This window comes from Oryx dammah, unplaced genomic scaffold, assembly GCF_014754425.2.
Source record: "Oryx dammah isolate SB20612 unplaced genomic scaffold, SCBI_Odam_1.1 HiC_scaffold_25, whole genome shotgun sequence".
Classification (NCBI taxonomy): Eukaryota; Metazoa; Chordata; class Mammalia; order Artiodactyla; family Bovidae; genus Oryx; species Oryx dammah.
The window spans coordinates 24658040-24682244 of record NW_024070209.1 but is presented as its reverse complement, the minus strand read 5'-3'; the positions used below and the strand labels follow the sequence as shown (position 1 = coordinate 24682244).

The following is a 24205-nucleotide window of genomic DNA, read 5'->3' as shown; positions in this document are numbered from 1 at the left end:
CTCATAAGCGTTTATTTGCACAACCGTGTGGAACACCAGTACAAAATGTAAGCTATACTGTAGTATATACCCAGTGCTTTTCTTCATTATCATTTTAGTTGCAAAAGAAAACACTTCAACCACCAAAGAAAAGATTACATAGCATAAACACAACAGTTGAGAAAAAATGTGCTAAACATGTAGACTTAAAAATGTTAAACTGTGGTATGACTTTTCTCGTTTCTGTTTTTCCTCTAGTCCTGCTTCTCCTAAAAACCTAAGCACGCTAAGTAACTTCTTTATGCTACATTCATCTCTTAAGTAGCACTACTTACGGTCTCAATAGCATTCTTTTGGCTAATTCAAATTTTGTTTACAGACACAAAGAAAGCCGCAAAAATCTAACATCTTAAAATAAAAATACTGGCACAACGAAATGTACAGAAAGTAAATTGCTTTTATTAGTTTAACATTAATAGTTAACTCTAGAGAGAGATTGCTAACTCACAGTGGAGTTCTATTTTATTATTTATACACTTTAAACTTAACATTACTAAAACAGGAGGAAAGAGGGCAGGGCACAACCTTTAAAAGAATGACATAGCCCGAAGATACAACACGAACAGATTAGAACCAAACAAGTCCAAGAGTGCAGACGTCCAAGTCCACTAGACTTTGATACCAGACCACCTGACCTGCCTCTTGAGAAATCTGTATGCAGGTCAGGAAGCAACAGTTAGAACTGGACATGGAACAACAGACTGGTTCCAAATAGGAAAAGGAGTACGTCAAGGCTGTATATTGTCACCCTGCTTATTTAACTTATATGCAGAGTACATCATGAGAAACGCTGGGCTGGAGGAAGCACAAGCTGGAATCAAGATTGCCGGGAGAAATATCAATAACCTCAGATATGCAGATGACACCACCCTTATGGCAGAAAGTGAAGAGGAGCTAAAAAAGCCTCTTGATGAAAGTGAAAGAGGTGAGCGAAAAAGTTGGCTTAAAGCTCAACATTCAGAAAACGAAGATCATGGCATCTGGTCCCATCACTTCATGGGAAATAGATGGGGAAACAGTGGAAACAGTGTCAGACTTTATTTTGGGGGGCTCCAAAATCAGTGCAGATGGTGATTGCAGTCATGAAATTAAAAAACACTTACTCCTTGGAAGAAAAGTTATGACCAACCTAGATAGTATATTCAAAAGCAGAGACATTACTTTGCCGACTAAGGTCCATCTAGTCAAGGCTATGGTTTTTCCTGTGGTCATGTATGGATGTGACAGTTGGACTGTGAAGAAGGCTGAGCACTGAAGAATTGATGGTTTTGAACCTGTGGTGTTGGAGAAGACTCTTGAGAGTCCCTTGGACTCCAAGGAGATCCAACCAGTCCATTCTGAAGGAGATCAACCCTGGGATTTCTTTGGAAGGAATGATGCTAAAGCTGCAGCTCCAATACTTTGGCCACCTCATGAGAAGAGTTGACTCATTGGAAAAGACTCTGATGCTGAGAGGGATTGGGGGCAGGAGGAGAAGGGGACGACAGAGGATGAGATGGCTGGATGGCATCACTGACTCGATGGACGTGAGTCTGAGTGAACTCCGGGAGATGGTGATGAACAGGGAGGCCTGGCGTGCTGCGATTCATGGGGTCGCAGAGTCGGACATGACTGAGCGACTGAACTGAACTGAACTGATACTCTCACTGTAATACATGTATGCTTAGTCACTCAGCTGTGTTCAGCTTTTTGTGGTCCCATAGACAGTAGCCCGCCAGGCTCCTTTGTCCATGGGATTCTCCAGGCAAGAAAACTGGAGTGGGTTGCCATGCCCTCCTCCATGGGATCTTCCCAATCCAGGTCTCCCACACTGCAGGCCGACTCTTGACCAACTGAGCCACCAGGGACGCCCACTGTAACACATGAGCAGACTGAATGACACACCCACAGGTACCATGACATTTCCAAAGTCGGCCATCAAGGTCAAAAAGTGCATGGTGGTCCAACTTCTGGAAATCCCTATCCCTTGCCAGAATGGTTGGAATACTCCTCTCACTCATTAGCCTGTGAAATATTGCCCCCTGCACCCTGCTCAAAAACTGACCAACCCATACTCTATGGCCCTCTTGCCTTCTGAGATGGAGTGCGTTTCTTTCTAAATAAATCCACTTCTTATCTATTACTTTGTCTCTCACTGAATTCTTTCTGCTACAAGACATCAAGAACCTTCATTAAACCTGATACAAGGTGCGTGATCTTAGTTAAAAGACAGTAAATTCAAATCCCAGAGTTACAGTTTCATTACTACTTATTTATCAACAAACACAAGTCTGTAAAAATTTTTCTCTGAAAATTTTAAAAGGTCTCAGCAGAGATATCATAAATTCACAAATTACAAATCCTTTCAGTTCAATTCCCCTGCTTTGACCAATATAGAAACAAAAGAAAGAAATACAAATACAAAAAGCATAATTAAGACATTTTCTACTGCTTTACTTTGTAATTTAATTTGTACACAACCTCATAATTCAACATATGAAATGATCTACCACAAATTTGCTCTTTGAAGTATTATTTGTAACAGTAAAAGACTAAAATGAAGCAAATATCCATCAATTATTGCATTACGAACAAAGCGAGTGAAGGTGATGGAATTCCAGCTGAGCTATTTAAAGTTCTAAAAGATGATGCTGTGAAAATGCTACACATTCAATATGCCAACAAATATGGAAAACTCGGCAAATGGGCACAGTAAAGGACAGGAACAGTATGGAACTAACAGAAAATAAGATGTTTAAAAAAGGTGGCAGGAATACACAGAAGAACTATACAAAAAAAGATCTTCATGACCCCAGTAACCACAATGGTGCCATCACTGGACTAGAGCCAGACATCCTGGAGTCCGAAGTCAGGTGGGCCTTAGGAAGCATCACGACGAACAAAGTTAGTGGAGGTGATGGAATTCCAGCTGAGCTATTTCAGGTTCTAAAAGATGATGCTGTTAAAGTTTTGCACTCAATATGCCAGCAAATTTGGAAAATTCAGCAGGGGCCAGAGGACTGGAAAAGTTCAGCTTTCATTCCAATCCCAAAGAAAGGAAATGCCAAAGAATGTTCAAATTACCACACAACTGCACTCATCTCACACGCTAGTAAAGTAACGCTCAAAATTCTCCAAGTTAGGCTTCAATAGTATGTGAACCGAGAACGTCCAGATGTCCAAGCTGGATTTAGAAAAGGCAGAGGAACCAGAGATCAAATTGCCAAAATCCAGTGGATCACAGAAGAAGGAAGAGAGTTCCAGGGAAGCATCTACTTTTGCTTTATTGACTACGCCAAAGCCTTTGACTGTGTGGATCACAATAAACTGTGGAAAATTCTTAAGAGATGGGAATACCAGACCACCTTACCTGTCTCCTGCGAAACCTGTATGCAGGTCAAGAAGCAACAGTTAGAATTGGACATGGAACAACAAACTGGCTCCAAATCGGGAAAGGAGTACATCAAGGCTATATATTGCTATCTTGCTTCAGTTCAGTCACTCAGTAGTGTCTGACTCTGTGCAACCCCATGGACTGCACAAGCTTCCCTGTCCATCATCAAGTTATTTCCTTTAGGATTGACTGGTTGGATCTCCTTGCAGTCCAAAGGACTCTCAGAGTCTTTTCCAACACCACAATTCAAAAGCATCAATTCTTCGGCGGTCAGCTTTATCACCCTGCTTATTCTTTACATCACCCTACTTATTTAACTTATATGCAGAGTACATAATGCAAAATACTGGGCCAGATGAAGGAGATTCCACCAGTCAATCCGAAAGGAAATCAGTCCTCAGTATTCACTGGAAGGTCTGATGCTGAAGCTGAAGCTCCAAAACTCTGGCCACCTGATGGGAAGAACTGACTCACTAGAAAAGACCCGGATACTGGGAAAGTTCAAAGGCAGGAGGAGAAGGGGATAAAGAGGATGAGATGGTTGGAGAGCATCACTGACTCGATGGACATAAGTCTGAGTAAGCTCCAGGAGGTGGTGATGGACAAAGAAACCTGGCGTGCTGCAGTCCATGGGGTCACAAAGAGTCAGATACGACTGAGCGACTAAAGTGAACTAAAATGAAGCACAAGCAGGAATCAAGATTGCCAGGAGAAATATCAATAACTGTAGATATGCAGATGACACCAACCCTTATGAGAAAGCGAAGAGGCTGAAGAGCCTCTTGAGGAAAGTGAAAGATGAGAGTGCAAAAGCTCGCTTAAAACGCAATAGTCAAAAAACTATGATAATGGCATCCGGTCCCATCACTTCATGGCAAATAGATGGGGAAACAATGGAAATAGTGACAGACTTTATTTTCTTGGGTTCCAAAATCAGTGCAGATGGTGATTGCAGCAACATTATTAAAAGACACTTGCTCCCTGGAAGAAAAGCTACGACCAACCTAGACGGCATATTAAAAAGCAGAGACATTACTTTGCCAACAAAGGTCCATGTAGTCAAAGCTATGGTTTTTCCAGTAGTCACGTGTGGATGTAAGATTTGGACCATAAAGAAAGCTGAGTGCCGAATAATTGATGCTTTTGAAATGTGGTGTTGGAGAAGACTCTTAAGAGGCCCTTGGATTGCAAGGAGACCAAACCAGTCAATCCTAAAGGAAATCAATCCTGAATATTCATTAGAAGGACTGATGCTGAAGCTCCAGTACTTTGGCCACCTGATGTGAAGAGTTGACTCATTAGAAAAAACCCTGATGCTGGGAAAGACTGAAGGCCGGAGGAGAAGTAGACGACAGAAGACAAGATGGTTGGATGGCCAACTCAATGGACATGAATTTGAGCAAGCTCCCAGAGATGGTGAAGGACAGGGAAGCCTGGCATGCTGCAGCCAATAGCGTCGCAAAGAGTCGGACACAACTGAGCAACTGAACAAGAATAAATTAGAAATGTAAAACAGCCATTGGACTGAATGAGACACATCTTTATGACTTGAGAAGCACAACATAACAATGTCATAATTTATTTCACTATTTACTTAAAGACACTAAAACGCATACCTCATTGCTTCTATACACATTGTTTCTAGAAATAAACATAAGATTCTAGAAACATTAATGAGCTGGGGACTGTATAGGAGAGGAACATTTTCTGATTTATCCCACATTTTTATTTCTGAACTATATACATTATGTATCCCTTCCCCTCAAAATGTTCAAGTTTATAAATGGGGGGCCAAATCAGTTTTCCTTAATCCTGACAACAAATTCACACTGGTTTTGGATCATAGGTTAGTCCAAGCATTAATCCAAATTGGGTAACTATGCCCAATCTCAGTAATTCATAAATTCACTATGGCAATCTATGCCATCGACTTCCATCTACTGAAACCAAGCATGGCTCAGTTTCCCTGAGGTTCCCTGAATCCTAAAGGACACATCCGCATGGTAGCTAATCAGGGAAGGGAGGAATGCAGAATCAGAAGAGGAGCAGTCAAGAAACAATAGTGCAACCTTGGAAGCAGATTCCACCTCAGGGAATACATACAATAATATTTTTGAGTATTTTTTAGTTCTTTTGTAGGAACCAAGGCCCCCCACACCCATGTGGAGGATGGCAACTTTAGGCTGAGTGCAAGATTTCTGGAGCACTGCTCTGGTGTCAGGGAATGTTTAACGGGAGGATTCCTACATGCTGTTTCTCAAGGATTCTCTGTTCCTTATCAGTTCCTATTCCAGGAACGAGTAGGGTTGCACTCAGGACTGAGATCATGAGAAAGCGTATCTGCTTGGACTCCTTTCTGTAACTCCCTTCAGTGACTCTTTTCAGAGTCAGCGACCTTGTATGTATTAGACTATCCATATTGTGGCTATTGATAAAATTTCATCCTGTGTAATAGCTTAGTAACCATCTTACGAAAGATATATAAGCCTGCTTTTCTGATAATAAAGCACCTTTGCTCCATCAGAGCTTGGGTCCCCATGTCTGTCTGTCTTTCTTTCTCTTTCTCTCTCCCTCCCTCCCTCCAGCCCTCTCTTTCACTTTCTTATCGTTGACTCTGGACCACCAGGTTCCGGTCCATTAAAGGACCCCAACACTCTGGTACCTCACCATCAACCACTCGGAAGAAAACCACTGTATGCCCTGCAGCCCTCACCCCAAATTCTGCTATAAAACTCCCCACAATCCACTGGGAAGTTCTGGGTTTTTGAGCATGAGCCACGCTCATTATCCTTTCTTGGCGCTACAATAAACCTTTCACTGCTCCAAACTGGAACCTTTATTCGACCCCACTATTTCGGGTATACAAAATAGTTTGCATTTTGTTTGGTAACTACTAACTATAGTTTTACAGTCTTTGGAATTTTTTTTTTTTCTTTTGTTTTTGTTTGTCTTTTGGCCACGCCACATGAGGGATCTGAGTTTTCCAATCAGGGATCAAACTTACACCCTCTGTAGGAGAACCACTGGACCACCAGGGAAGTCCCCATATTATTTTATTTCTAAACAGATTCTTCATATAGCTGTTTTCTGTTCATTTATTAGTTTCTGATATGTATGACCACCTAGAGAAAAAGTCTACCTTCAAAAATTAACTACTCAAGGTAAAGCATGACCCAAAATGATTTTCAGATTACACCTCTTAAAATGGATGAAAACATTTTTTTTAATGTTGAATAACTTAGAGTCACAAAACATTTCCAAAACAATTTTCTAACTAGTTTCACAAAGACATACAAGGAGATAAACCCAAATACTGCGAAGTATTTTTACTTGGAGTCTCACAATAATAATGAATTAATGACAGGCAAAGCCCAGGGGTTTATCTCCTTTTTTCTCAGATGCCTTTAAAACTATAGCAAGAGCATTAGAAACAAAAGAACCTAAAATCAGTACAATAAGAAGGTCATCAGCACATGAAAGATGTCAAAAAATTCTTGAAGACGGACAGGTAAGACAGACTGAGCACAACAAACCAAAGCCCGGGATGAGCATTGTATTTACTAGGAAAGCACTAGAGAGATTTTCACTCAGATCATAATAAGGCACAAATGCCCACTTAACATCATTACTATTAAACATAGCACTGGTCATTGTACTTAATACAATCAGACAACAGACAACAATTGAGACAAGGTCCAAAACATGCACAGTGACCCGATGCTAGGGAAAATGAAACTGATCTACCCAGCAGAGCCCTGAAGAAATTCCAGTCTTATCTAGGAACATATCACCCAAAACACACCGGATCTCAGAAGCTAAACAGGGTTGAACCTAGTTAGTACTTGGGACTGGACAGTGGAACAAAGCAGGACTCTGCAGAGATCCTGGAAACAAAAAACCTCTGAGTCCCCTGTTGCTTGTTTGTAGGGACAGATTCCAGCCTCCTTGACCTTCCCTGAGTTCCAAAGGGCAGATTCAAACAGTTGCTAATCAGTGAAGGAAGGGTATACACAGACAAGGGAGGCACAGTCAAGAAACAATAGCACAGTCTTGGGGCAGGTTCCACCTCAAAGGATATATGTAACAAATCACTTTTGAGCTCTTTACAGAACTAAAACCCCCCAAATGGAAAATGCCAGCATTCTTCATTCCAGAGTAGACCATCTGCCTGCTAAGCTGCTTCAGTCACATGCAGCTCTTTGCAACCCTAGCCCTCCTCCAGGGGATCTTTCCAACCCAGGGGTAGAAACTGTGTCTCCTGCACAGGCAGGCAGGTTCTTTACCACCTGGGAAACCCCAGACCATCTGAGACCAGATTAAAGGAATCAGAGCAGCTCATCAAGAGACTATCTGAGACCAGATTAAAGGAATGTAGGCCCTGCTCCACACCCTAATCTTGTCAGCAATCCCATCCTTGAACCACTGCCATAAAACACCTCATCAGATCCTTCCAGGATGGGACACACAGTTTTTGAAGGCAGGAGTCCCCTGTGTCCCCACTTTGCCTAGAAAAACAATAAGGCTATTCTTTTCTATCTTATCCAAAACTCTGTCTCCAAGATTCAACTTGGCACCAGTACACAAAGCCCAAGTTTTCAGCATCAAGACTGCCAGGAAATACCGTGGGCTTTTATAAAGAGAAAGAGAGACCAGAAAGGAAAATTCCAGTCTTAAGAACAGAACCTGGAAAAGCCCATCATATAGCCTAACAGAAAGAAGTTTACCAGCAGTCTCTCCATATAAATGTAGCTCCTGTTTAGCCTCACTATTCCCTTAGTTTTAAAAAAGTATAGACAGCTATGAATCACCTAATATTTGCAAAAAGATTACAAAACAAAAGATATACAAAAAACTTTTTAAAAAAACCTGAAACTAAAAAAAAAACCAAAAACCTGAAACTAGAGGAAACGGGTGACTTACACAACAAAGAGAAATTTGAAGATACAATCAGAATGTTTAAAAAATTTGTGAGGATAGTACATTCAGAAAACAAAAATAGGATGTATTGAAAAGGAACATGCAGAAGACAAAAGGTTGAGAAATTTTAAAACTATGGTTCCAAAATTAAAATATCAGATAGACGATAAAATCCAAAGATCTGGCTCAAAACCAAAAACAAATAAGCAAGTTTTTAAAAAATAAAAAAAACAAAACAACAAAAACAGGAGACAATCCAGATCTAATGTAAAAACAGTTGAGAAAAGAAAAAAAAAAAAAAAACCCTTAACAATTTGATTAAAAATCAGGCAGAGGAGATGAATCTCAAAAGAAGACATAAAGATGTCCAACAGGCGCATGCAAAGATATTCAACATCACTAATTACTAGGCAAATATAAATCAAAACCACAATGAGATATCAACTCACACATGCTAGAGCTAGAATTGCTATCATCAAAAAGGCAAAAAATAACAAGTGTTGACAAGAATGTGGAGAAAAGGGAACCCTCATACACTGTTCATGGGAATCTGTGCAGCCACTATGGAAAATATCAACTGTTAACTGTTAACTAACTGCTCAGTCACGTTCAACTCTTTGCAACCCGCAGGCTGACTATAGCTCGCCAGGCTCCTCTGACCATGGAATTTCAGGCAGAAATACTGGAGTGGGTAGCCATTCCCTTCTTCAGGGGATCTTCCAGACCCAGGGATCAAACCCAGATCTCCTGCATTGCAGGCAGATTCTTTACCATCTTGGGTTGGCCAAAAAGTTCACTCATCCATAAGATGCTATGGAAAAACCTGAAAGAACTTTTTGGCCAACCCAATAGTATGTTGATTCCTCAAAGATTAACAACAGAATTATCATGTTATCAAGCTATTCCACTTCTGGGAATTCATCCACAGATTATAAAAACACTAATTTGAAAATACGTGTATTCCCCACTCCTTGTTCACTGCAGGATTATTTATAATAGCCAAAACATGGAAACACCTGAAGTGCTCATCACCAAATGAATGGATAAAAATGAATGATATTTATGCAATAGAATATTAATCAGCCATAAGAAAGACAGACAGTGCTAAGTCGTGTCCAACTCTTGAGACCCTATGGACTGTGGCCCTCCAGCCTCCTCTATCCATGGGGTTCTCCAGGCAAGAATACTGGAGTGGGCTGCCATTTCCTTCTCCAGGGGATCTTCCTGACCCAGGAATAGAACCCAGGTCTCTAGCATTACAGGCAGATTCTTTACCAACTGAGCTATGTGGGAAGCCCAATCAGCCATAAAAAAAAGATGAAATCTTGCCATCTGCAACAACTTGGATGGACTTTGAAGGTACTGTGAAAGTGAAATAGATCAGAGAAAGAAATATACTGTGAGATTTCACTCATATGTGGAATCAAACAGATGAACAAAAAACAAAATAAAGGAACAAACCAAACACATGGATACAGAGAAAAGAAGAGCGGTTACCCGAGGGAAAGGGGAGGCTGAACTGGGGAACGGGAATCAAGTGCATGGTAACAAAACCTAAATCTCAGTGGTAAGCACACTGTAGCGCACAGTGAAGTAGAAATATAATACTGTGCATAAGAAACTTATATAATGTTAGATGCCAGTGTTATCTCAAGAAAAAAAATAGTAATAAAACAAAGGCTATACTAAATTAAAAAAAAAAAAGGCCAAAACCACTGGCAAAGAGAAAAATATATATAAAATATTAGGGGGAAAAAAGCTCAGCTATAAAGACAGTTGTCTTCCAATTAAAATCATCTACCTCACCACCAGGGATTCCCTCATAGCTCAATCGGTAAAGAATCTGCATGCACTGCAGGAGACCTAGGTTTGATTCCTGGGTCGGGAAGATCCCCTGGAGAAGGAAATGGCAACCCACTCCAGTATTCTTGCCTGGAGAATCCCATGGACAGAGGAGCCTGGCAGGCTCCATGGGGTTGCAATAGTGGGACACGACTTAGCGACTAAACCACCACCACCACCACCTCATACCACGGTCATCACTGAAACTGCAGAATACAATGGGTAAGAGAATTTTAAGCTTTCAGTTCAGTTCAGTCGCTCAGTCGTGTCCAACTCTTTGCAACCCCATGAATCGCAGCACGTCAGTCCTCCCTGTCCATCACCAACTTCCGGAGTTCACTTAGACTCACATCCATCAAGTCAGTGATGCCATCCAGCCATCTTATCCTCTGTCGTCCCCTGCTCCTCCTGCCCCCAATCCCTCCCAGCATCAGAGTCTTTTCCAATGAGTCAACTCTTCATATGAGGTGGCCAAAGTACTGGAGTTTCAGCTTTAGCATCATTCCTTCCAAAGAAACCCCAGGGCTCATCTCCTTCAGAATGGACTGGTTGGATCTCCTTGCAGTCTAAGGGAGTCTCAAGAGTCTTCTCCAACACCACAGGTTCAAAACCATCAATTCTTCGGCGCTCAGCCTTCTTCACGGTCCAACTCTCACATCCATACATGACCACTGGGAAAACCATAGCCTTGAAGGGAAATTGGGGTAATATGCAGAGTGTGGAGAACCTATGTGATATAAACTTTCAATGACAATAGATGTTTGAGGACAATGGGGTTAGTCATCTTCAACCCAAAATTCAATTCCAAGCCAAATTATGTACCACATGTGTAGTAATAATCTATGAATTTCATTTCACAATAGCATATGAAGTTTCAAGAAATATGTAAAACAGAGATTGAGTCTGATAAACTTGATAGCCTCTGCTGTTGTTATACCAGGGAAGGCAAGTGCACCCCACTCAAGTACTCTTGTCTGGAAAATACCATGAACGGAGGAGCCTGGAAGGCTGCAGTCCATGGGGTTGCTGAGGGTTGGACACGACTGAACGACTTCACTTTCACTTTTCATTTTCATGCATTGGAGAAGAAAATGGCAACCCACTCCAGTGTTCTTGCCTGGAGAATCCCAGGGATGGGGGAGCCTGGTGGGCTGCCGTTGATGAGGTCTCACAGTCGTACATGACTGAAGTGACTTAGCAGCAGCAGCAGCAGCTGTTGTTATATACTAAAATATAAAACTAAAATTAAGAGTCATAACTAAAAACCACAGAAGCCTTCCAACTAGTATATGAAGAAGGAACAGTATAATCAGAATATCACCACTCCATACAAATTGTGATTAATGGAATTCCAGGTGTGTATGTGTGGCAGTCACTCAGTTGTATCTGAATCTTCACAATCCCATGGGCTGACTATAGCCTGCCAGGTTCCTCTGTCCATGGAATTCTCCAGTAAAGAATACTGGAATGGGTAGCCATTTCCTTCTCCAAAGGATCTTCCCAACTCAGGGATGGAACCTGGGTCTCCTGCTTTGCAGGCGGATTCTTCACCCCTGAGCCACCAGGGAAGCCCACATTGTAATGGAGCTTTCGTCAAATTATCAACTTGTGCTATATATGCGAGTCTGTCCTGGCTTTTCTATTCTACCCCACTGGTTTATTTCACAATCCACTTACCCATAGTGTCCTACATTAATTACTGTAGCTATGCTGCTGCTGCTGCTAAGTCACTTCAGTCGTGTCCGACTGTGCGACCCCATAGACGGCAGCCCACCAGGCTCCCCTGTCCCTGGGATTCTCCAGGCAAGAACACTGGAGTGGGTTGCCATTTCCTTCTCCAAGGCATGAAGGTGAAAAGTGAAAGTGAAGTCGCTCAGTAGTGTTGACTCCTCGCCACCCCATAGACTGCAGCCCACCAGGCTCCTCCATCCATGGGATTTTCCAGGCAAGAGTATTGGAGTGGGTCGCCACTGCCTTCTCCGACTGTAGCTATACAAGTGTCTTAATATCAAATGATATAAGCCCTTAACATTTTTATTCTTAAAGACTGACATTATCATGATTCTCAAACTTTTAGATCTCAAGATCTCTTCACATTTTTAAAAATTATTGAGACCCCAAAGAACGCCTGTCTTTGTGGGTTATATCTATCAATATTTACCTTAAATAGATATTAAAATTTTAAATTTAACATCAACTAATTTAAAATAAAAATAAGTATTACACACTAGCAAATATTTGCTATTAATAACTACTATATTTTCCCCTCCAAAATTAATGAGAACAGTGGCATTATTTTACAGTTGTACAAATCTCTTCAATGTCTGGCTTAACAGACAACTATGTTTTCACATGAGTGACTAGTTTACTTCATTTTCAAAAAACATCCACCAAATGGTCATGTCTTAAAAGAAAAACATAGTTCATCTCTCAGTGGCTTTTTCAGGCAAACATGGTGTTCCATGACAAAGGTAGCTATTTAATAGTTCAGCTCTTATTTCAAACAAGACCATGAGTTTTCTTCTCAAGATAACCATCATGCTTGCGTATACAGCAAAAGTGATTCATGCAGACTTCTCATTTCAGTACATGGAACACTAAAAAGATGTGTGACCTCTTTTTGTTCCTATCAGTTTTATGGAGGTATAATTGACATACAGTGCTATACACGTTTAAGGGGTAGAGCATACTGATTTGACTTAGATACATTGTAAAATGAAGATGTGTCATCTCTTGAAACAGGGAGAGGTGATGGGTTGCACAACATTATCAGTACACTGAATGCCAATGAAATATACCCTGTATACTGTACAATATTTAATATGCTGTGTGAATTTTTCTTCAATTTTTTTTAAAAAGGCATTTGAGATGTATTAAAATTAAAAAACTGTACTGTTTGGCAAAGGACATTCTTAAGTGTAACTTGCCTCTTTTTCCCTTTACTTTTTATTGCAAATACATACAATACAGTGATAACTACAGTTTGGTGACAATGACTTGGTTACAGCTGGCTTGGTGCCAGCAGTTGACCCACCACTGCTTTTGCACATGGTTTTGTTTTGGCAAAATCAATACAGGGAAAAGGTAAGAAACATCTTACTGTTGATATGAAGATAGTTTTGACCTCACAAGGCCCCTCCTGATGTGTATGGGGGGACACCCAGAATACGACGAACCATGCTCTGAAACATTCTTGGTCCTTTCCATTACCACAGATTTTGGACTCAGCTTCTTAATTTACACACACACACACACAGGACCCTGCTAAGTTTTTATTTGGAATTACATTGAATCTTTAGATCAGCTTGGGAAAACAGACATATTGTTACACGTTTACTTTACTAAGTCTTTAATTCCTTTAGCAATACTCCATAGTTTCTATGTGGAGTTTTTATACATCTTTTCCTTTTCTTCTTCTTTTAAGACATCCTTACAATTTATTTCTAGATGTTTGATATTGCTTGATGATATTGTAAATCGTATCTTTTTAAACTTAGCTTTTAGCTGACCTCTATTCACACCATATAACTTCAAGAAAACAGAAGAATATCTTCATGATCCTGAGAAATCTTTGCCCAGTCCAAGACAGTAACTCTTGGATTGGTTTCTAAATGAGCACCAGTCTTTCTGAATGACAAAGTATTCTTTTTTTTGCGGGGGGTGGAGGGGGGTCCAGGGCACACTTATAGCAGTGAAAGCACCAAGTCCTAACCACTGGACAGCCAGGGAGTTGCCCAAAGTATTATTACTCTCATTCTGCTACTTCAGATATATCAAACCTATCAGGCATGTCTGTTACTGTCTCAAGAATGGAAGTTTTCCAGCCTTTATTTAACCGTCCTCCTCCTCTCCTCCTACTGTTCCATCATTCATTTTCCAACCATATTTCTCACAGATTTAAAAACAAACCAACCTAGAAAGAGCAAAGATGACAATAGCAGCACTGAAGAATAAACACCGCTTAACAAGGGAGGAAGCCGCACTTGGGGAGTGTGCCTACCCAGAGAGCTTCCCATACCCAGAAACCCAAAGAATGCACACAAGATAAGAAAAGAAAAACACCCTGGAGATACACCAAAATGTCAGTGCTGCTGGGTGGAGAGATTACAGGGGCTTGTGTCTGCATCTTTTTTCACGGTTTTTTTCCCCCCATTTCAACAGTAAATCATAATTCTTCCATTATCATAAAATAAACAATAAAATTTTATTTTACAATTTTAATATGTAGTAATATGCAATTTTAATATGCAGTATTTTTCAAAAAACATCCAAATGGGCATATTCATAATGGACTGTGATGGGAATATGAATTGACAGAATAATTCTTGAAGGAAACAGCATTTTGCAAAAAAAAATTTGGAAAATGTACCCCTAAATTAGAAATAGGTAGCTATTACCAATGTAGCTAATATAAGAGTAACTAATGTTACCACTTTACTACCACTGGGGAAGGGGCGATAAAGAAGAGTTTAGTTTTACTAGATTCCTGCCTATTCTGTCTTCATTAAAACCAGCCAGCTTGTCAGGCAATGCATGGAGTGAAAAGGAACAGAAAACTGGCATTTTCCCTATCTAATATACAAATTTTAAAGTAATACTTCTTCCATTATATGCCTAAAATGTTCTCACTTCAACAAAGGTAGAAATATAGAAAAGCATAAATAATGAAAGTTGCCTGCATTTTCTGATAGTAAAATAATCCTGAAATCTATCAAATACCAAATTCCTATTTATGTTTATGACGCAGACTCATACTTAGGAATGAAAATCTCATTTATTTGCAACAAATATCTTTAAAATTCAATACACAAAATAATTCTTCAATGAATGTATCAGTATATATATTTCTACACCCTTTCCTAAGAGCCTCTGTTAGATAAAATCAAAAAGTGGAATTGCTCCATCAAAGGATATTCACACATTACAATTTTATTTCTCTGACTATACTAACACTTGAATATCCAAGAGTTATCTGTTTCCCTACCCTCATGATCACTGGGTGTTAAGACAAGAACTTCAGTATTCCACCCCTCGAATACCTCTTATTGCCTAGAAATTCTTCCATTTCCCCCTTTCTCATGCTTGCTATATATGGCTTGTAAATTCATTTTGTTTGGTGACGAATAATATGTATACAGAATAGACTTCCTATGCTCAGCCTAGCCCTCCATGTAAAAGCTCGATGTTGACTTTGAATATCTCACTTTCCCTCAGAGTCCTGAGCAACCTGGGATTCCTTACATCAACCTTTAATTTTCACGAACAGAGAAAGGCACACAACCTAAAACTTCATTGAAGGTTAGGAGTACTTGAGAGAAGATTGTTCTGTTGATGACTTCTATTTCCTTAAAGACAAAAATAAAATTAAAATGAAAACTTAAAAGTCTGACTGACTATTGGGTACTGTGTTCCACATCAAGCAGGAGAAAGAAAAGAGATAATGAGTTTCTAGAATCTTACACTCCAAGATGATGTCTGATGTGAAGAACCTAGACAAATTACGCATAAAACCCAAGATTTTTAACAGCTGCTAAAGCAGTTGGACTGTGAAGAAAGCTGAGCACTGAAGAATTGATGCTTTTGAACTGTGGTGTTGGAGAAGACTCTTGAGAGTCCCTCGGACTGCAAGGAGATCCAACCAGTCCATTCTAAAGGAGATCAGCCTTGGGATTTCTTTGGAGGGAATGATGCTGAAGCTGAAACTCCAGTACTTTGGACACCTCATGCGAAGAGTTGACTCACTGGAAAAGACTCTGATGCTGGGAGGGATTGGGGGCAGGAGGAGAAGGGGACGACAGAGGATGAGATGGCTGGATGGCATCACTGACTCGATGGACGTGAGTCTGAGTGAACTCTGGGGATTGGTGATAGACAGGAAGGCCTGGCATGCTGCGATTCACGGGGTCGCAAAGAGTCAGACACGACTGAGCGACTGAACCGACTGACTGACAGTGGGTAAGAATCGGCCTGAGCAGGCAAGAGACACAGGTTAGACCCCTGGTCCGGGAAGATTTGGATACGACTGAGTGACTGAACTGAACTGAACTGAAACGTACTTTTTTAACCAAATTAAGAAAGCTCCTTATTTTGGAGGTGAGAATGCAGAAGCAACACAGCATTGCTTGAACCAAGAAAAGTTCATTATAAACTGTAGCTGTAGCCAGTCTTCTATGGGGCAATGATGGTGGGGATGGTGTAACCATAATCGCATTCTGGAATCCCAAGCTAAAAATTGTTTAAGAGGAAAAAGAATGCAAGGTTTTCTCTGAAGCACCCTGTCATTAAGACAGCTTCAACACTATGTGCACCCATATCTTTAAGACCAACTGTGTTTTCCTGTGCTTAGTCACTAAGTCGTGTCTGTGTCTGACTCTTCCGGACCCCATGAACCTCAGCCCCGAGGCTGTTCTCCAGGCAAGAATTCTGGAGTGGGTTACCAGGCCCTCCTCCAGGGGATCTTCCCAACCCAGTGATCAAACCCAGGTCTCCCTCATTGCAGGCAGATTCTTTAACAACTGAGCCACCAGGGAAGCCCTTAAAACCTATTGCTGCTGCTGCTGCTGCTAAGTCGCTTCCATTGTGTCGGACTCTGTGCGACCCCATAGACAGCAGCCCACCAGGCTCCCCCGTCCCTGGGATTCTCCAGGCAAGAACACTGGAGTGGGTTGCCATTTACTTCTTCAATGCATGAAAGTGAAAAGTGAAAGTGAAGTCGCTCAGTTGTGTCCGACTCTTAGTGACCCCATGGACTGCAGCCTACCAGGCTCCTCCATCCATGGGATTTTCCAGGCAAGAGTACTGGAGTGGGGTGCCATTGCTGACACTAAATTTAGGTTCTGTAAGAATTTCTCTGGATTTTGTCAAGGTTAAGCAATGAGGAAGGCAGGATCCTCACCAGTCATGCTCTGAGCGAGGGCCAGGTCTAACAACACAGATATAATGGTTGCTCTATCACTTCTCATTGCTCATAACGAGACTTGGAGAAATCATCCAGTCCAAAAGCCCTTAGACAGGACGCATTGAAGCCAATAATCAACAGGTGCCTAACAGAATCCTTTTAAGACACAGTGAAGCATGACATCAAAGGCTGTGATCCAGATCCTGAGGTTGGCAAGCAGCAAAGGACTGGCGCTAATTAGATACGACTAACTGGCTACACCAGAGGCAGAGAAGTGGTATTAATCACTACATATACAATGCTGTAATTAGCTTTAAAAAAAAACAAGCTTTGTGCTTTCAAGGTAAGGAAAAAGTGACACTGGACCAAATGTAAGGCACACCCACAAACTTAGGCACTCAATCAAGTCGCTAGTTCCCAGTCACTATTTATATCTCTAACACTACAATAGTATAGTTTATATGCTTAACTCAGTTTTTAATTCAGTTCTGACCATTCAATTTGAGTAAACAAAAACATTATGTGAAAAAAGAAATAGGAAATTAAAGAGCCTATCTACCCAACAAGCTATTAAAACATAGCTTTCTTTCTGTCTCTGATATGCACATTACAAACTCAACGTGAAGATCAAATAAAATACACGTAAAGCAAATGGAAAAACACTTATCATAAAGGCTCAATAAATATTACAATTTTTAAAAGCCAAATTCAATAAACATGGACTGTATATAACACCATATTTTACACACACACACATACACACACACACCCCACACACTGTGATGGGTCTAGCTAGCATAAAAATAAATTTTACAGTGCTTTATATAACCCATGCAGCATACAATCTATTATTAGTGACCTAAGGCACTATGCAGGAAGCATGCTATCTCTCGCCTTCACTCCCCAAGTAATGTTCCAAAGGAATTCTCGTGTTCAAACCCCACCTATCTCACAAACAAAAGGTGAATCGCTAACTCTCCCCAGAACTGTCCTGGTCCTATTCATTCTCTTTCAATAAAATGAAAAGGAAGTCCTGAAAAGCTGTCTCTTCCTGTCACTTAGGAAGTTTGTAGCATCTGGCTAATATTATAGATCACAAAAACTACAAAGACCTTAGGAATGCCTCAGTCAGGTTTTCTCCTCTGTTCCATATAGCACCAAGCAGATTCTGGGCACTCGATAATGTCTCTGAGAATATAAAGCCAGTATTCATCAAATTACCCCTCTTTGCTGCCAAAGAACAATGGGACTTCAGTAATTTTCTCCTGTTACAGCACAACAGATAGGGCACGACTTCAACATTAGCAAAATGTCAAGATCACTCCAAAGTGCACTTGCTCTGCATCAACATGAGGGCTGGTTAGCACGGTGTCATGCTTTGGCCAGAGACTGCCCCTAATTTCATTCCGCTGTTTGAAAATGAGAGCCAAAGGTGAGAAAACACTACAACCCCTCAACTCTGAGAACAAAAAAAATCTGAAAACAAATGCCTCAAATGTCTATATCTCTTTCCCATAATTCAAAAGAATGGCACAGGGTAAATTTCTTAAGTTTACAAGCTGGGGACCTTGTCTTTTTTTTAATCAAGCAGTTAGTGAGCTCCCTAACTGAGAATATATTCGGAAAATGTGTTCAACATGACTGAATGATCATGTAGTCTATGTAATTTCCATGTTCAACAAAGGGATGTCTTGATAATTCCATTGCAATATACTCTCTCAGTCCTTGTGAAAGATGAAAAATACTTCACTAGTTTTTCCATTCCAAGCAATCTGTTAAAGGAAACCAACATTTCTTATAAACAGATTCCAAGCTATCAGGAGGGTAAATTAAAAATATACTTGCGTGTTTTGGATACATTCTTAAAACCATTTGTCAGATTCTCATTCTGGCAAGAGTCTTATGACTGGCCACATAACTTTTTGAGCTTAAAATGAATCTTTATATTCTAGCTTCTTCCAATTAAATGATAAATATGCATATGGCTCTTCAGCACTTATTAGTTACCTGTATCTTTAAGAAAATTATAAAATATGTATCATGTTTCATCTCTTTCAGCAAAAAGTAACTTACTTTCCTATTTTTTGAAATACCCCTATTTTTAGCTTAAATGACTGTTCCCACATTATCTGGCCTGATTATCTTTTCTAATAAAGGACCCTAAGTCACACAGAACATAGTAATACTAACTCTCACCAATCTAAGCACAGTGCTCCCTAAAAAAACTAAAAAAAAAAGCAATTATATATGATGTTAACTATTGAGGAGGATCAAGCTATCTCTGAAAAGATTTGGAAAAAAGGGATTCTAATATCTTTGTCATACATTTCCTGTCTTAGAAGATCTCTGTGTCCATTTCTGAAAAGAGAAGTACAAGATACACAAAGGTCAGGGGAATTGTGGAGTGTTATGAAGACCAAACCAGAGTTTCAGGAAATCTCCAAACGTGTTTGAGCCCAAAGAAGACAGACTTAGATACAATATCAACATTCAGGACTAAAGAGGAAGGGACAATTTTTTTTAATAAACAGTTATTACATTTTATTTCTGTATATAAACAGCTTTAAAGACAAGCATAACTAGTGAAGGGTTGAATAAAAGAATAAAGATTGTGAACAAAAGTTGAAGGAACTTCTTTAACACAAGGGGACAAAAACACTGCATCCCCCGACACCCACCGCCCTAGACAAGCTGCTCCCTGCCCACACCCATGCTCACCTGTTTCCTTTTACCAGATGCCCCCCAATCTCTCAAAGGCTGAGTAAATGCCAACTCCTTCTGAAGCCTTCCTGACACTGAGAGTCAGTAACTGCCTGTTTTCTGAGTTCAAACATTCTGTTATACCTCTAAGATGCACCTACTGCAGACAGCACTTACAAAGACCTTAATCTATGCCTAAATCTTACCACCAGCAGATGAAAAAGACCACCACCATTCTCCCCAAACTACAAACCAGGGACTGAATTTCACTTTTCATTCCATCAATGCACAGAGCAGATTCAAGTGAGTGAGCAGTAAAGAATAGTAAGTTTTCATTCCAGAGGCCCTCCAAAATAAATAAATAAAAGGTCCTGTATCCTACAAGGTCAAGAGACACTTGTCTGGGAACCAGATCTTGGGTTCTAGTTCTTGGACCCTAATAACTATATTTTTTCCTAGGAATCTGGAGAAGACCAGCACTTCCCAAAACGGTGTCTGCTGGACACTGTTCTGCAAGATGCTAACAGATAACTTAAACGATTGGAGAAGTCCAGATTAAAACAAAGCCAACATGGTTACTTGACTGTGTAACATGTGCAGGGCTTTAAAATGCTGATATAAACTATAAATTTTCAAGATAAGACTACATAGTGAAGCCCTTAGTGAACTGATTTGAGCCAGATTGTTGAATTTGGAAAATGCTTCCAAAAGGTTGTTTTAGTTTTGTTTCTTTCAATCGTCATAGTATTACTCAGAACATCAGACCAACGTCTAAAAAGTTCTTACCTGATATGTGTGGCGGGCAGAGATTCGTATTGGCGCGACAAAAAGAGTTCCCTGTGTTTCAACTGATGTTTCTGTTTATCGGTCAAGTCAGCCTCAACTGTTGTTTCAGATTCTTCCTCAATTTCTTCTACACAAATAAAATTCAAAAAAGGCATTATTACAAACTGTATTATCTATTTTGGTTATTAAGATAGACTGAATCAGGCTTTAATTCAATACTTTGTTCAAATTAATTGATTTTAAACTTACACATTTAACTTGTAATATGAATTACAACCATAACATTTAGTTACCTAGGCCTCAAAGGAAGAACTCCAATTTTAAGGTGGCAGATGAAACAATGCATATATCTTATGTATCTTTCTTCCCCCAAGAAATCACACCAAAATAGCAATGAAAATAAACTAACATTTCAATAACAATAAAAAATGAAGCAACAATGGAAGATTTTCAACAATAACAGTTTTAGAAGATGGAACGGAGATGCTAAAAAAATAAAAATAAATAAACTACACACAGTCAACAGGAGGAAGTGACAATCTATGTGTACACAGAAAGGGCTGCTGTGGAGAAGTGTGGCACAAGGCATGTACCGACTCAGTCCTCGAAGCTGCCAGTATTGTGAGAAGGGAAAAGTGGGGTGAGATCAAAAAAGCAGGAGAAAAGCGTCAAAAGTCTGCTATAACACAATAACTGAATCCCAGAATACTCCATTTAAAAATAGTATAATCAGAAAACAAATAGTGTAACACATTTCAAATTTGATTAACACAAAAAAAACCTAATAGAATTAGAAGACAACACTAATGAAATCTCCCCCAAAATTAAGACAACTGAAAACCAAAAGATTAAAAAATTAAACAAAAATTCATGTGGTCCAACATCCAACTAATAAAAGTTCCAGAAAGAAACAATAAAGAAAACAGACTCTCTTAAGTCTTTTGTGTGTGTGGAGGGGAGTGGTGCAGGGAGGGGAGAAGGGGGATAAGGAAAGACTTATCAAAGAAGTGATTCAAGAAAATTTCCCCTTACTAAGTGTCCAGTAAGAATGAGGGTCCTGATTGAATTACCAGCAAACTTAACTTTTTTTTAAGTAATGGCATGAGAAGACTACCACCATTTACAGGAACAAAGTATAAGCACACCAAAGAAACCAGAATCTGCATTGGAATCACAGATGAACAGCAATAACGCACGCTAAGATACAGAGCAGCGCCATCCAAGAGGAGACATGACATTCAACCTAGAACTACACGGTAAACTATCAACTCTGAAAACAGTAAGGTCAAACTTGCATCAGTGAACCAAGTTCACCTTTGAACAATGTGAGCTTGAACTTAACGGGTCCACTTTTATCTAGACTTAAATACAGTATACTGGAAATTTTCTGGAGGTTTGCAACAATTGAAAATATTTACAGATGAACCCTGTAGCTTAGAAATCAAGAAAGGACTTCCCTGGTGGCTCAGTGGTAAAGAATCCGCCTGCCAATGCAGGAGACACAGGTTCACTTGCTCCAAGAAAATCTCACATGCCACAGGGTAACTAAGCCCAAGTGTCACAACTACAGAGCCCACACTCTGCAACCAGGAAGCCCACATGCCCAAGAACCTGTGCTCCACAAGAGAAGCCACCGCAATGGGAAGCCCTTGCACTGCAACTACAGAGTGGTCCCCACTTGCTGCAACTAGAGAAAGCCCTCGCACAGGAACAAAGAACTACCAAAAATAAACAATTAATTAATTTAAAAAAAATCAAGAAAATTAATAAAAACAGTCATCCATTCAAAAAACATGCAGATACTAGTCTAACCTTACACAGGGATAAGGTGAGTGATATTTAATAAAAATTAATACTATGTTAGTTTTCTTAGCGTTTTGAAACATTCCTTTCAAAGAATTACATTACCATTCATTATGCTACACTGGGGCTTCCCCGGTGGCTCAGACTGTAAAGAATCTGCCTGCAATGCAGGAGAACCAAGTTCAATCCCTGGGTCGAGAAGATTCCCTGGAGAAGGGAATGGCTACCCACTCCAACATTCTTGCCTATGGACAGAGGAGCCTCATGGCTACAAACAGTCAGATACGACTGAGTGACTAACACTTAGGCCTCTCTCCTGTATTTGAAAAAACTATTCAAAAGCATATTATAACAGGTAAGTGATTTTTTTAAATGCAACAATGTTTCCAATAGTGTACTTGCCCTAAGTATAGGCTAGGTTCCTGTGAAGCAATCACAATCACAGGAGGCTACTATAAGGAATCATATTGCTGCTGCTTCATCATCAATGCATGTATTATTATACCCATAAATAAATATGAACTTCTTTACAATTTTTTTTTCATTTCTGATGTCTAGTGTTAGGAATACAGACATCCGTTGGATCACAGAAAAAGCAAGAGAACCCCAGGAAAAACATCTACTTCTCTTCATTGATTACACTAAAGTCTTTGACTGTGTGGATCACAATAAACTGGAAGATTCCTAAAGAGACGGGAATACCAGACCACCTTACCTGTCTCCTACAAAACCTGTATGCAGGTCAAGAATCAACAGTTAGAACCAGACATGGAACAATGGATGGACTGGTTCCAAATTGGAAAGGGGTACGTCAAGGTTATATATTGTCACCCTGCTTATTTAACTTATATGCGGATTACATCATGAGAAATGCTGGGATGAATGAAGCACAAGCTGGATCAAGATTACTGGGAGAAATATCAATAACCTCAGATATACAGATGACACCATCCTTATGGCAGAAAGCGAAGAGGAACTGAAGCGCCTCTTGAGAAAGTGAAAGAGGAGAGTGAAAGTTGGCTTAAAACTCAACATTCAAAAAATGAAGATCACGGCATCCAGTCCCATCACTTCATAGCAAATAGATGTGGAAACAATGGAAACAGTGACAGACTTTATTTTCTTGGGCTCCATAATCACTATGGATGGTGACTTGAGTTTGAGCAAACTCTGGGAGATGGTGATGCAGCCTGACATGCTGCAGTTTGGAACCACTCCGTTATTTCACGCCTGGTTCTAACTGCTGTTTCTTGACCTGCATACCGGTTTCGCAGGAGGCAGGTAAGATTGTCTGGTATTCCCATCTCTTTAAGAATCTTCCAGTTTGTTGGGATCCATACCTGCAGAGGTTCAGATGCTCTGCAGCCTTCCCTGGACCAGACCAGACTGTGTATCTATGGGAACAGGACAGACTGTGTACCTATTGAGAACTCAGTCAAGGAAGGGGTGGCTGGCTTCTCTCACAGGAAGTAAAGCCCAAGGTGTAGCCTCAGAGGCTTTAAGTTTTGGACACTGACTGGCAAAACATGCACCAACAGCAACACATTTCTGCTCCTCATAACCTTTTCTTACAAATTCCTTACATAAGGATCCAGGACCGCAAGAAATTTTATCATATGTGACCCTCTAGCTGTTGTTCTTTTAAATGGTATGAGGGCAACGACTAGACTAAGTATCAAATGTTTTCTACCCTCAAACGTTTAAAACTCTGAATTGAAAATGAACTTGCAAAAATTAAAAACTGATTTAGAAAAAGATCCACTGAGTTCAAAAACTGAATAATGTGATTTGAAATTCTTTGAATGTTCTTTATAATTAACTACTCAAATAGAAATGCAACACTAAAA

General features: G+C 40.1%; 1 protein-coding gene across 6 annotated transcripts in view; it reads right to left on the bottom strand.

The window, feature by feature from the left end:
• Positions 1–24205, bottom strand: part of MTA3 (metastasis associated 1 family member 3) — a 211745-nt gene that overhangs the window by 96010 nt on the left and 91530 nt on the right. For all 6 annotated transcript variants that reach the window (XR_005718373.1, XM_040224560.1, XM_040224561.1 and 3 more), the window contains exon 4: positions 20556–20682. Coding sequence is in view for 5 of the 6 variants with exons in the window: in XM_040224560.1 (XP_040080494.1) it covers positions 20556–20682 (127 nt within the window). In the remaining variant the exon portion in view is untranslated. The remainder of the gene's footprint in view (positions 1–20555; positions 20683–24205) is intronic.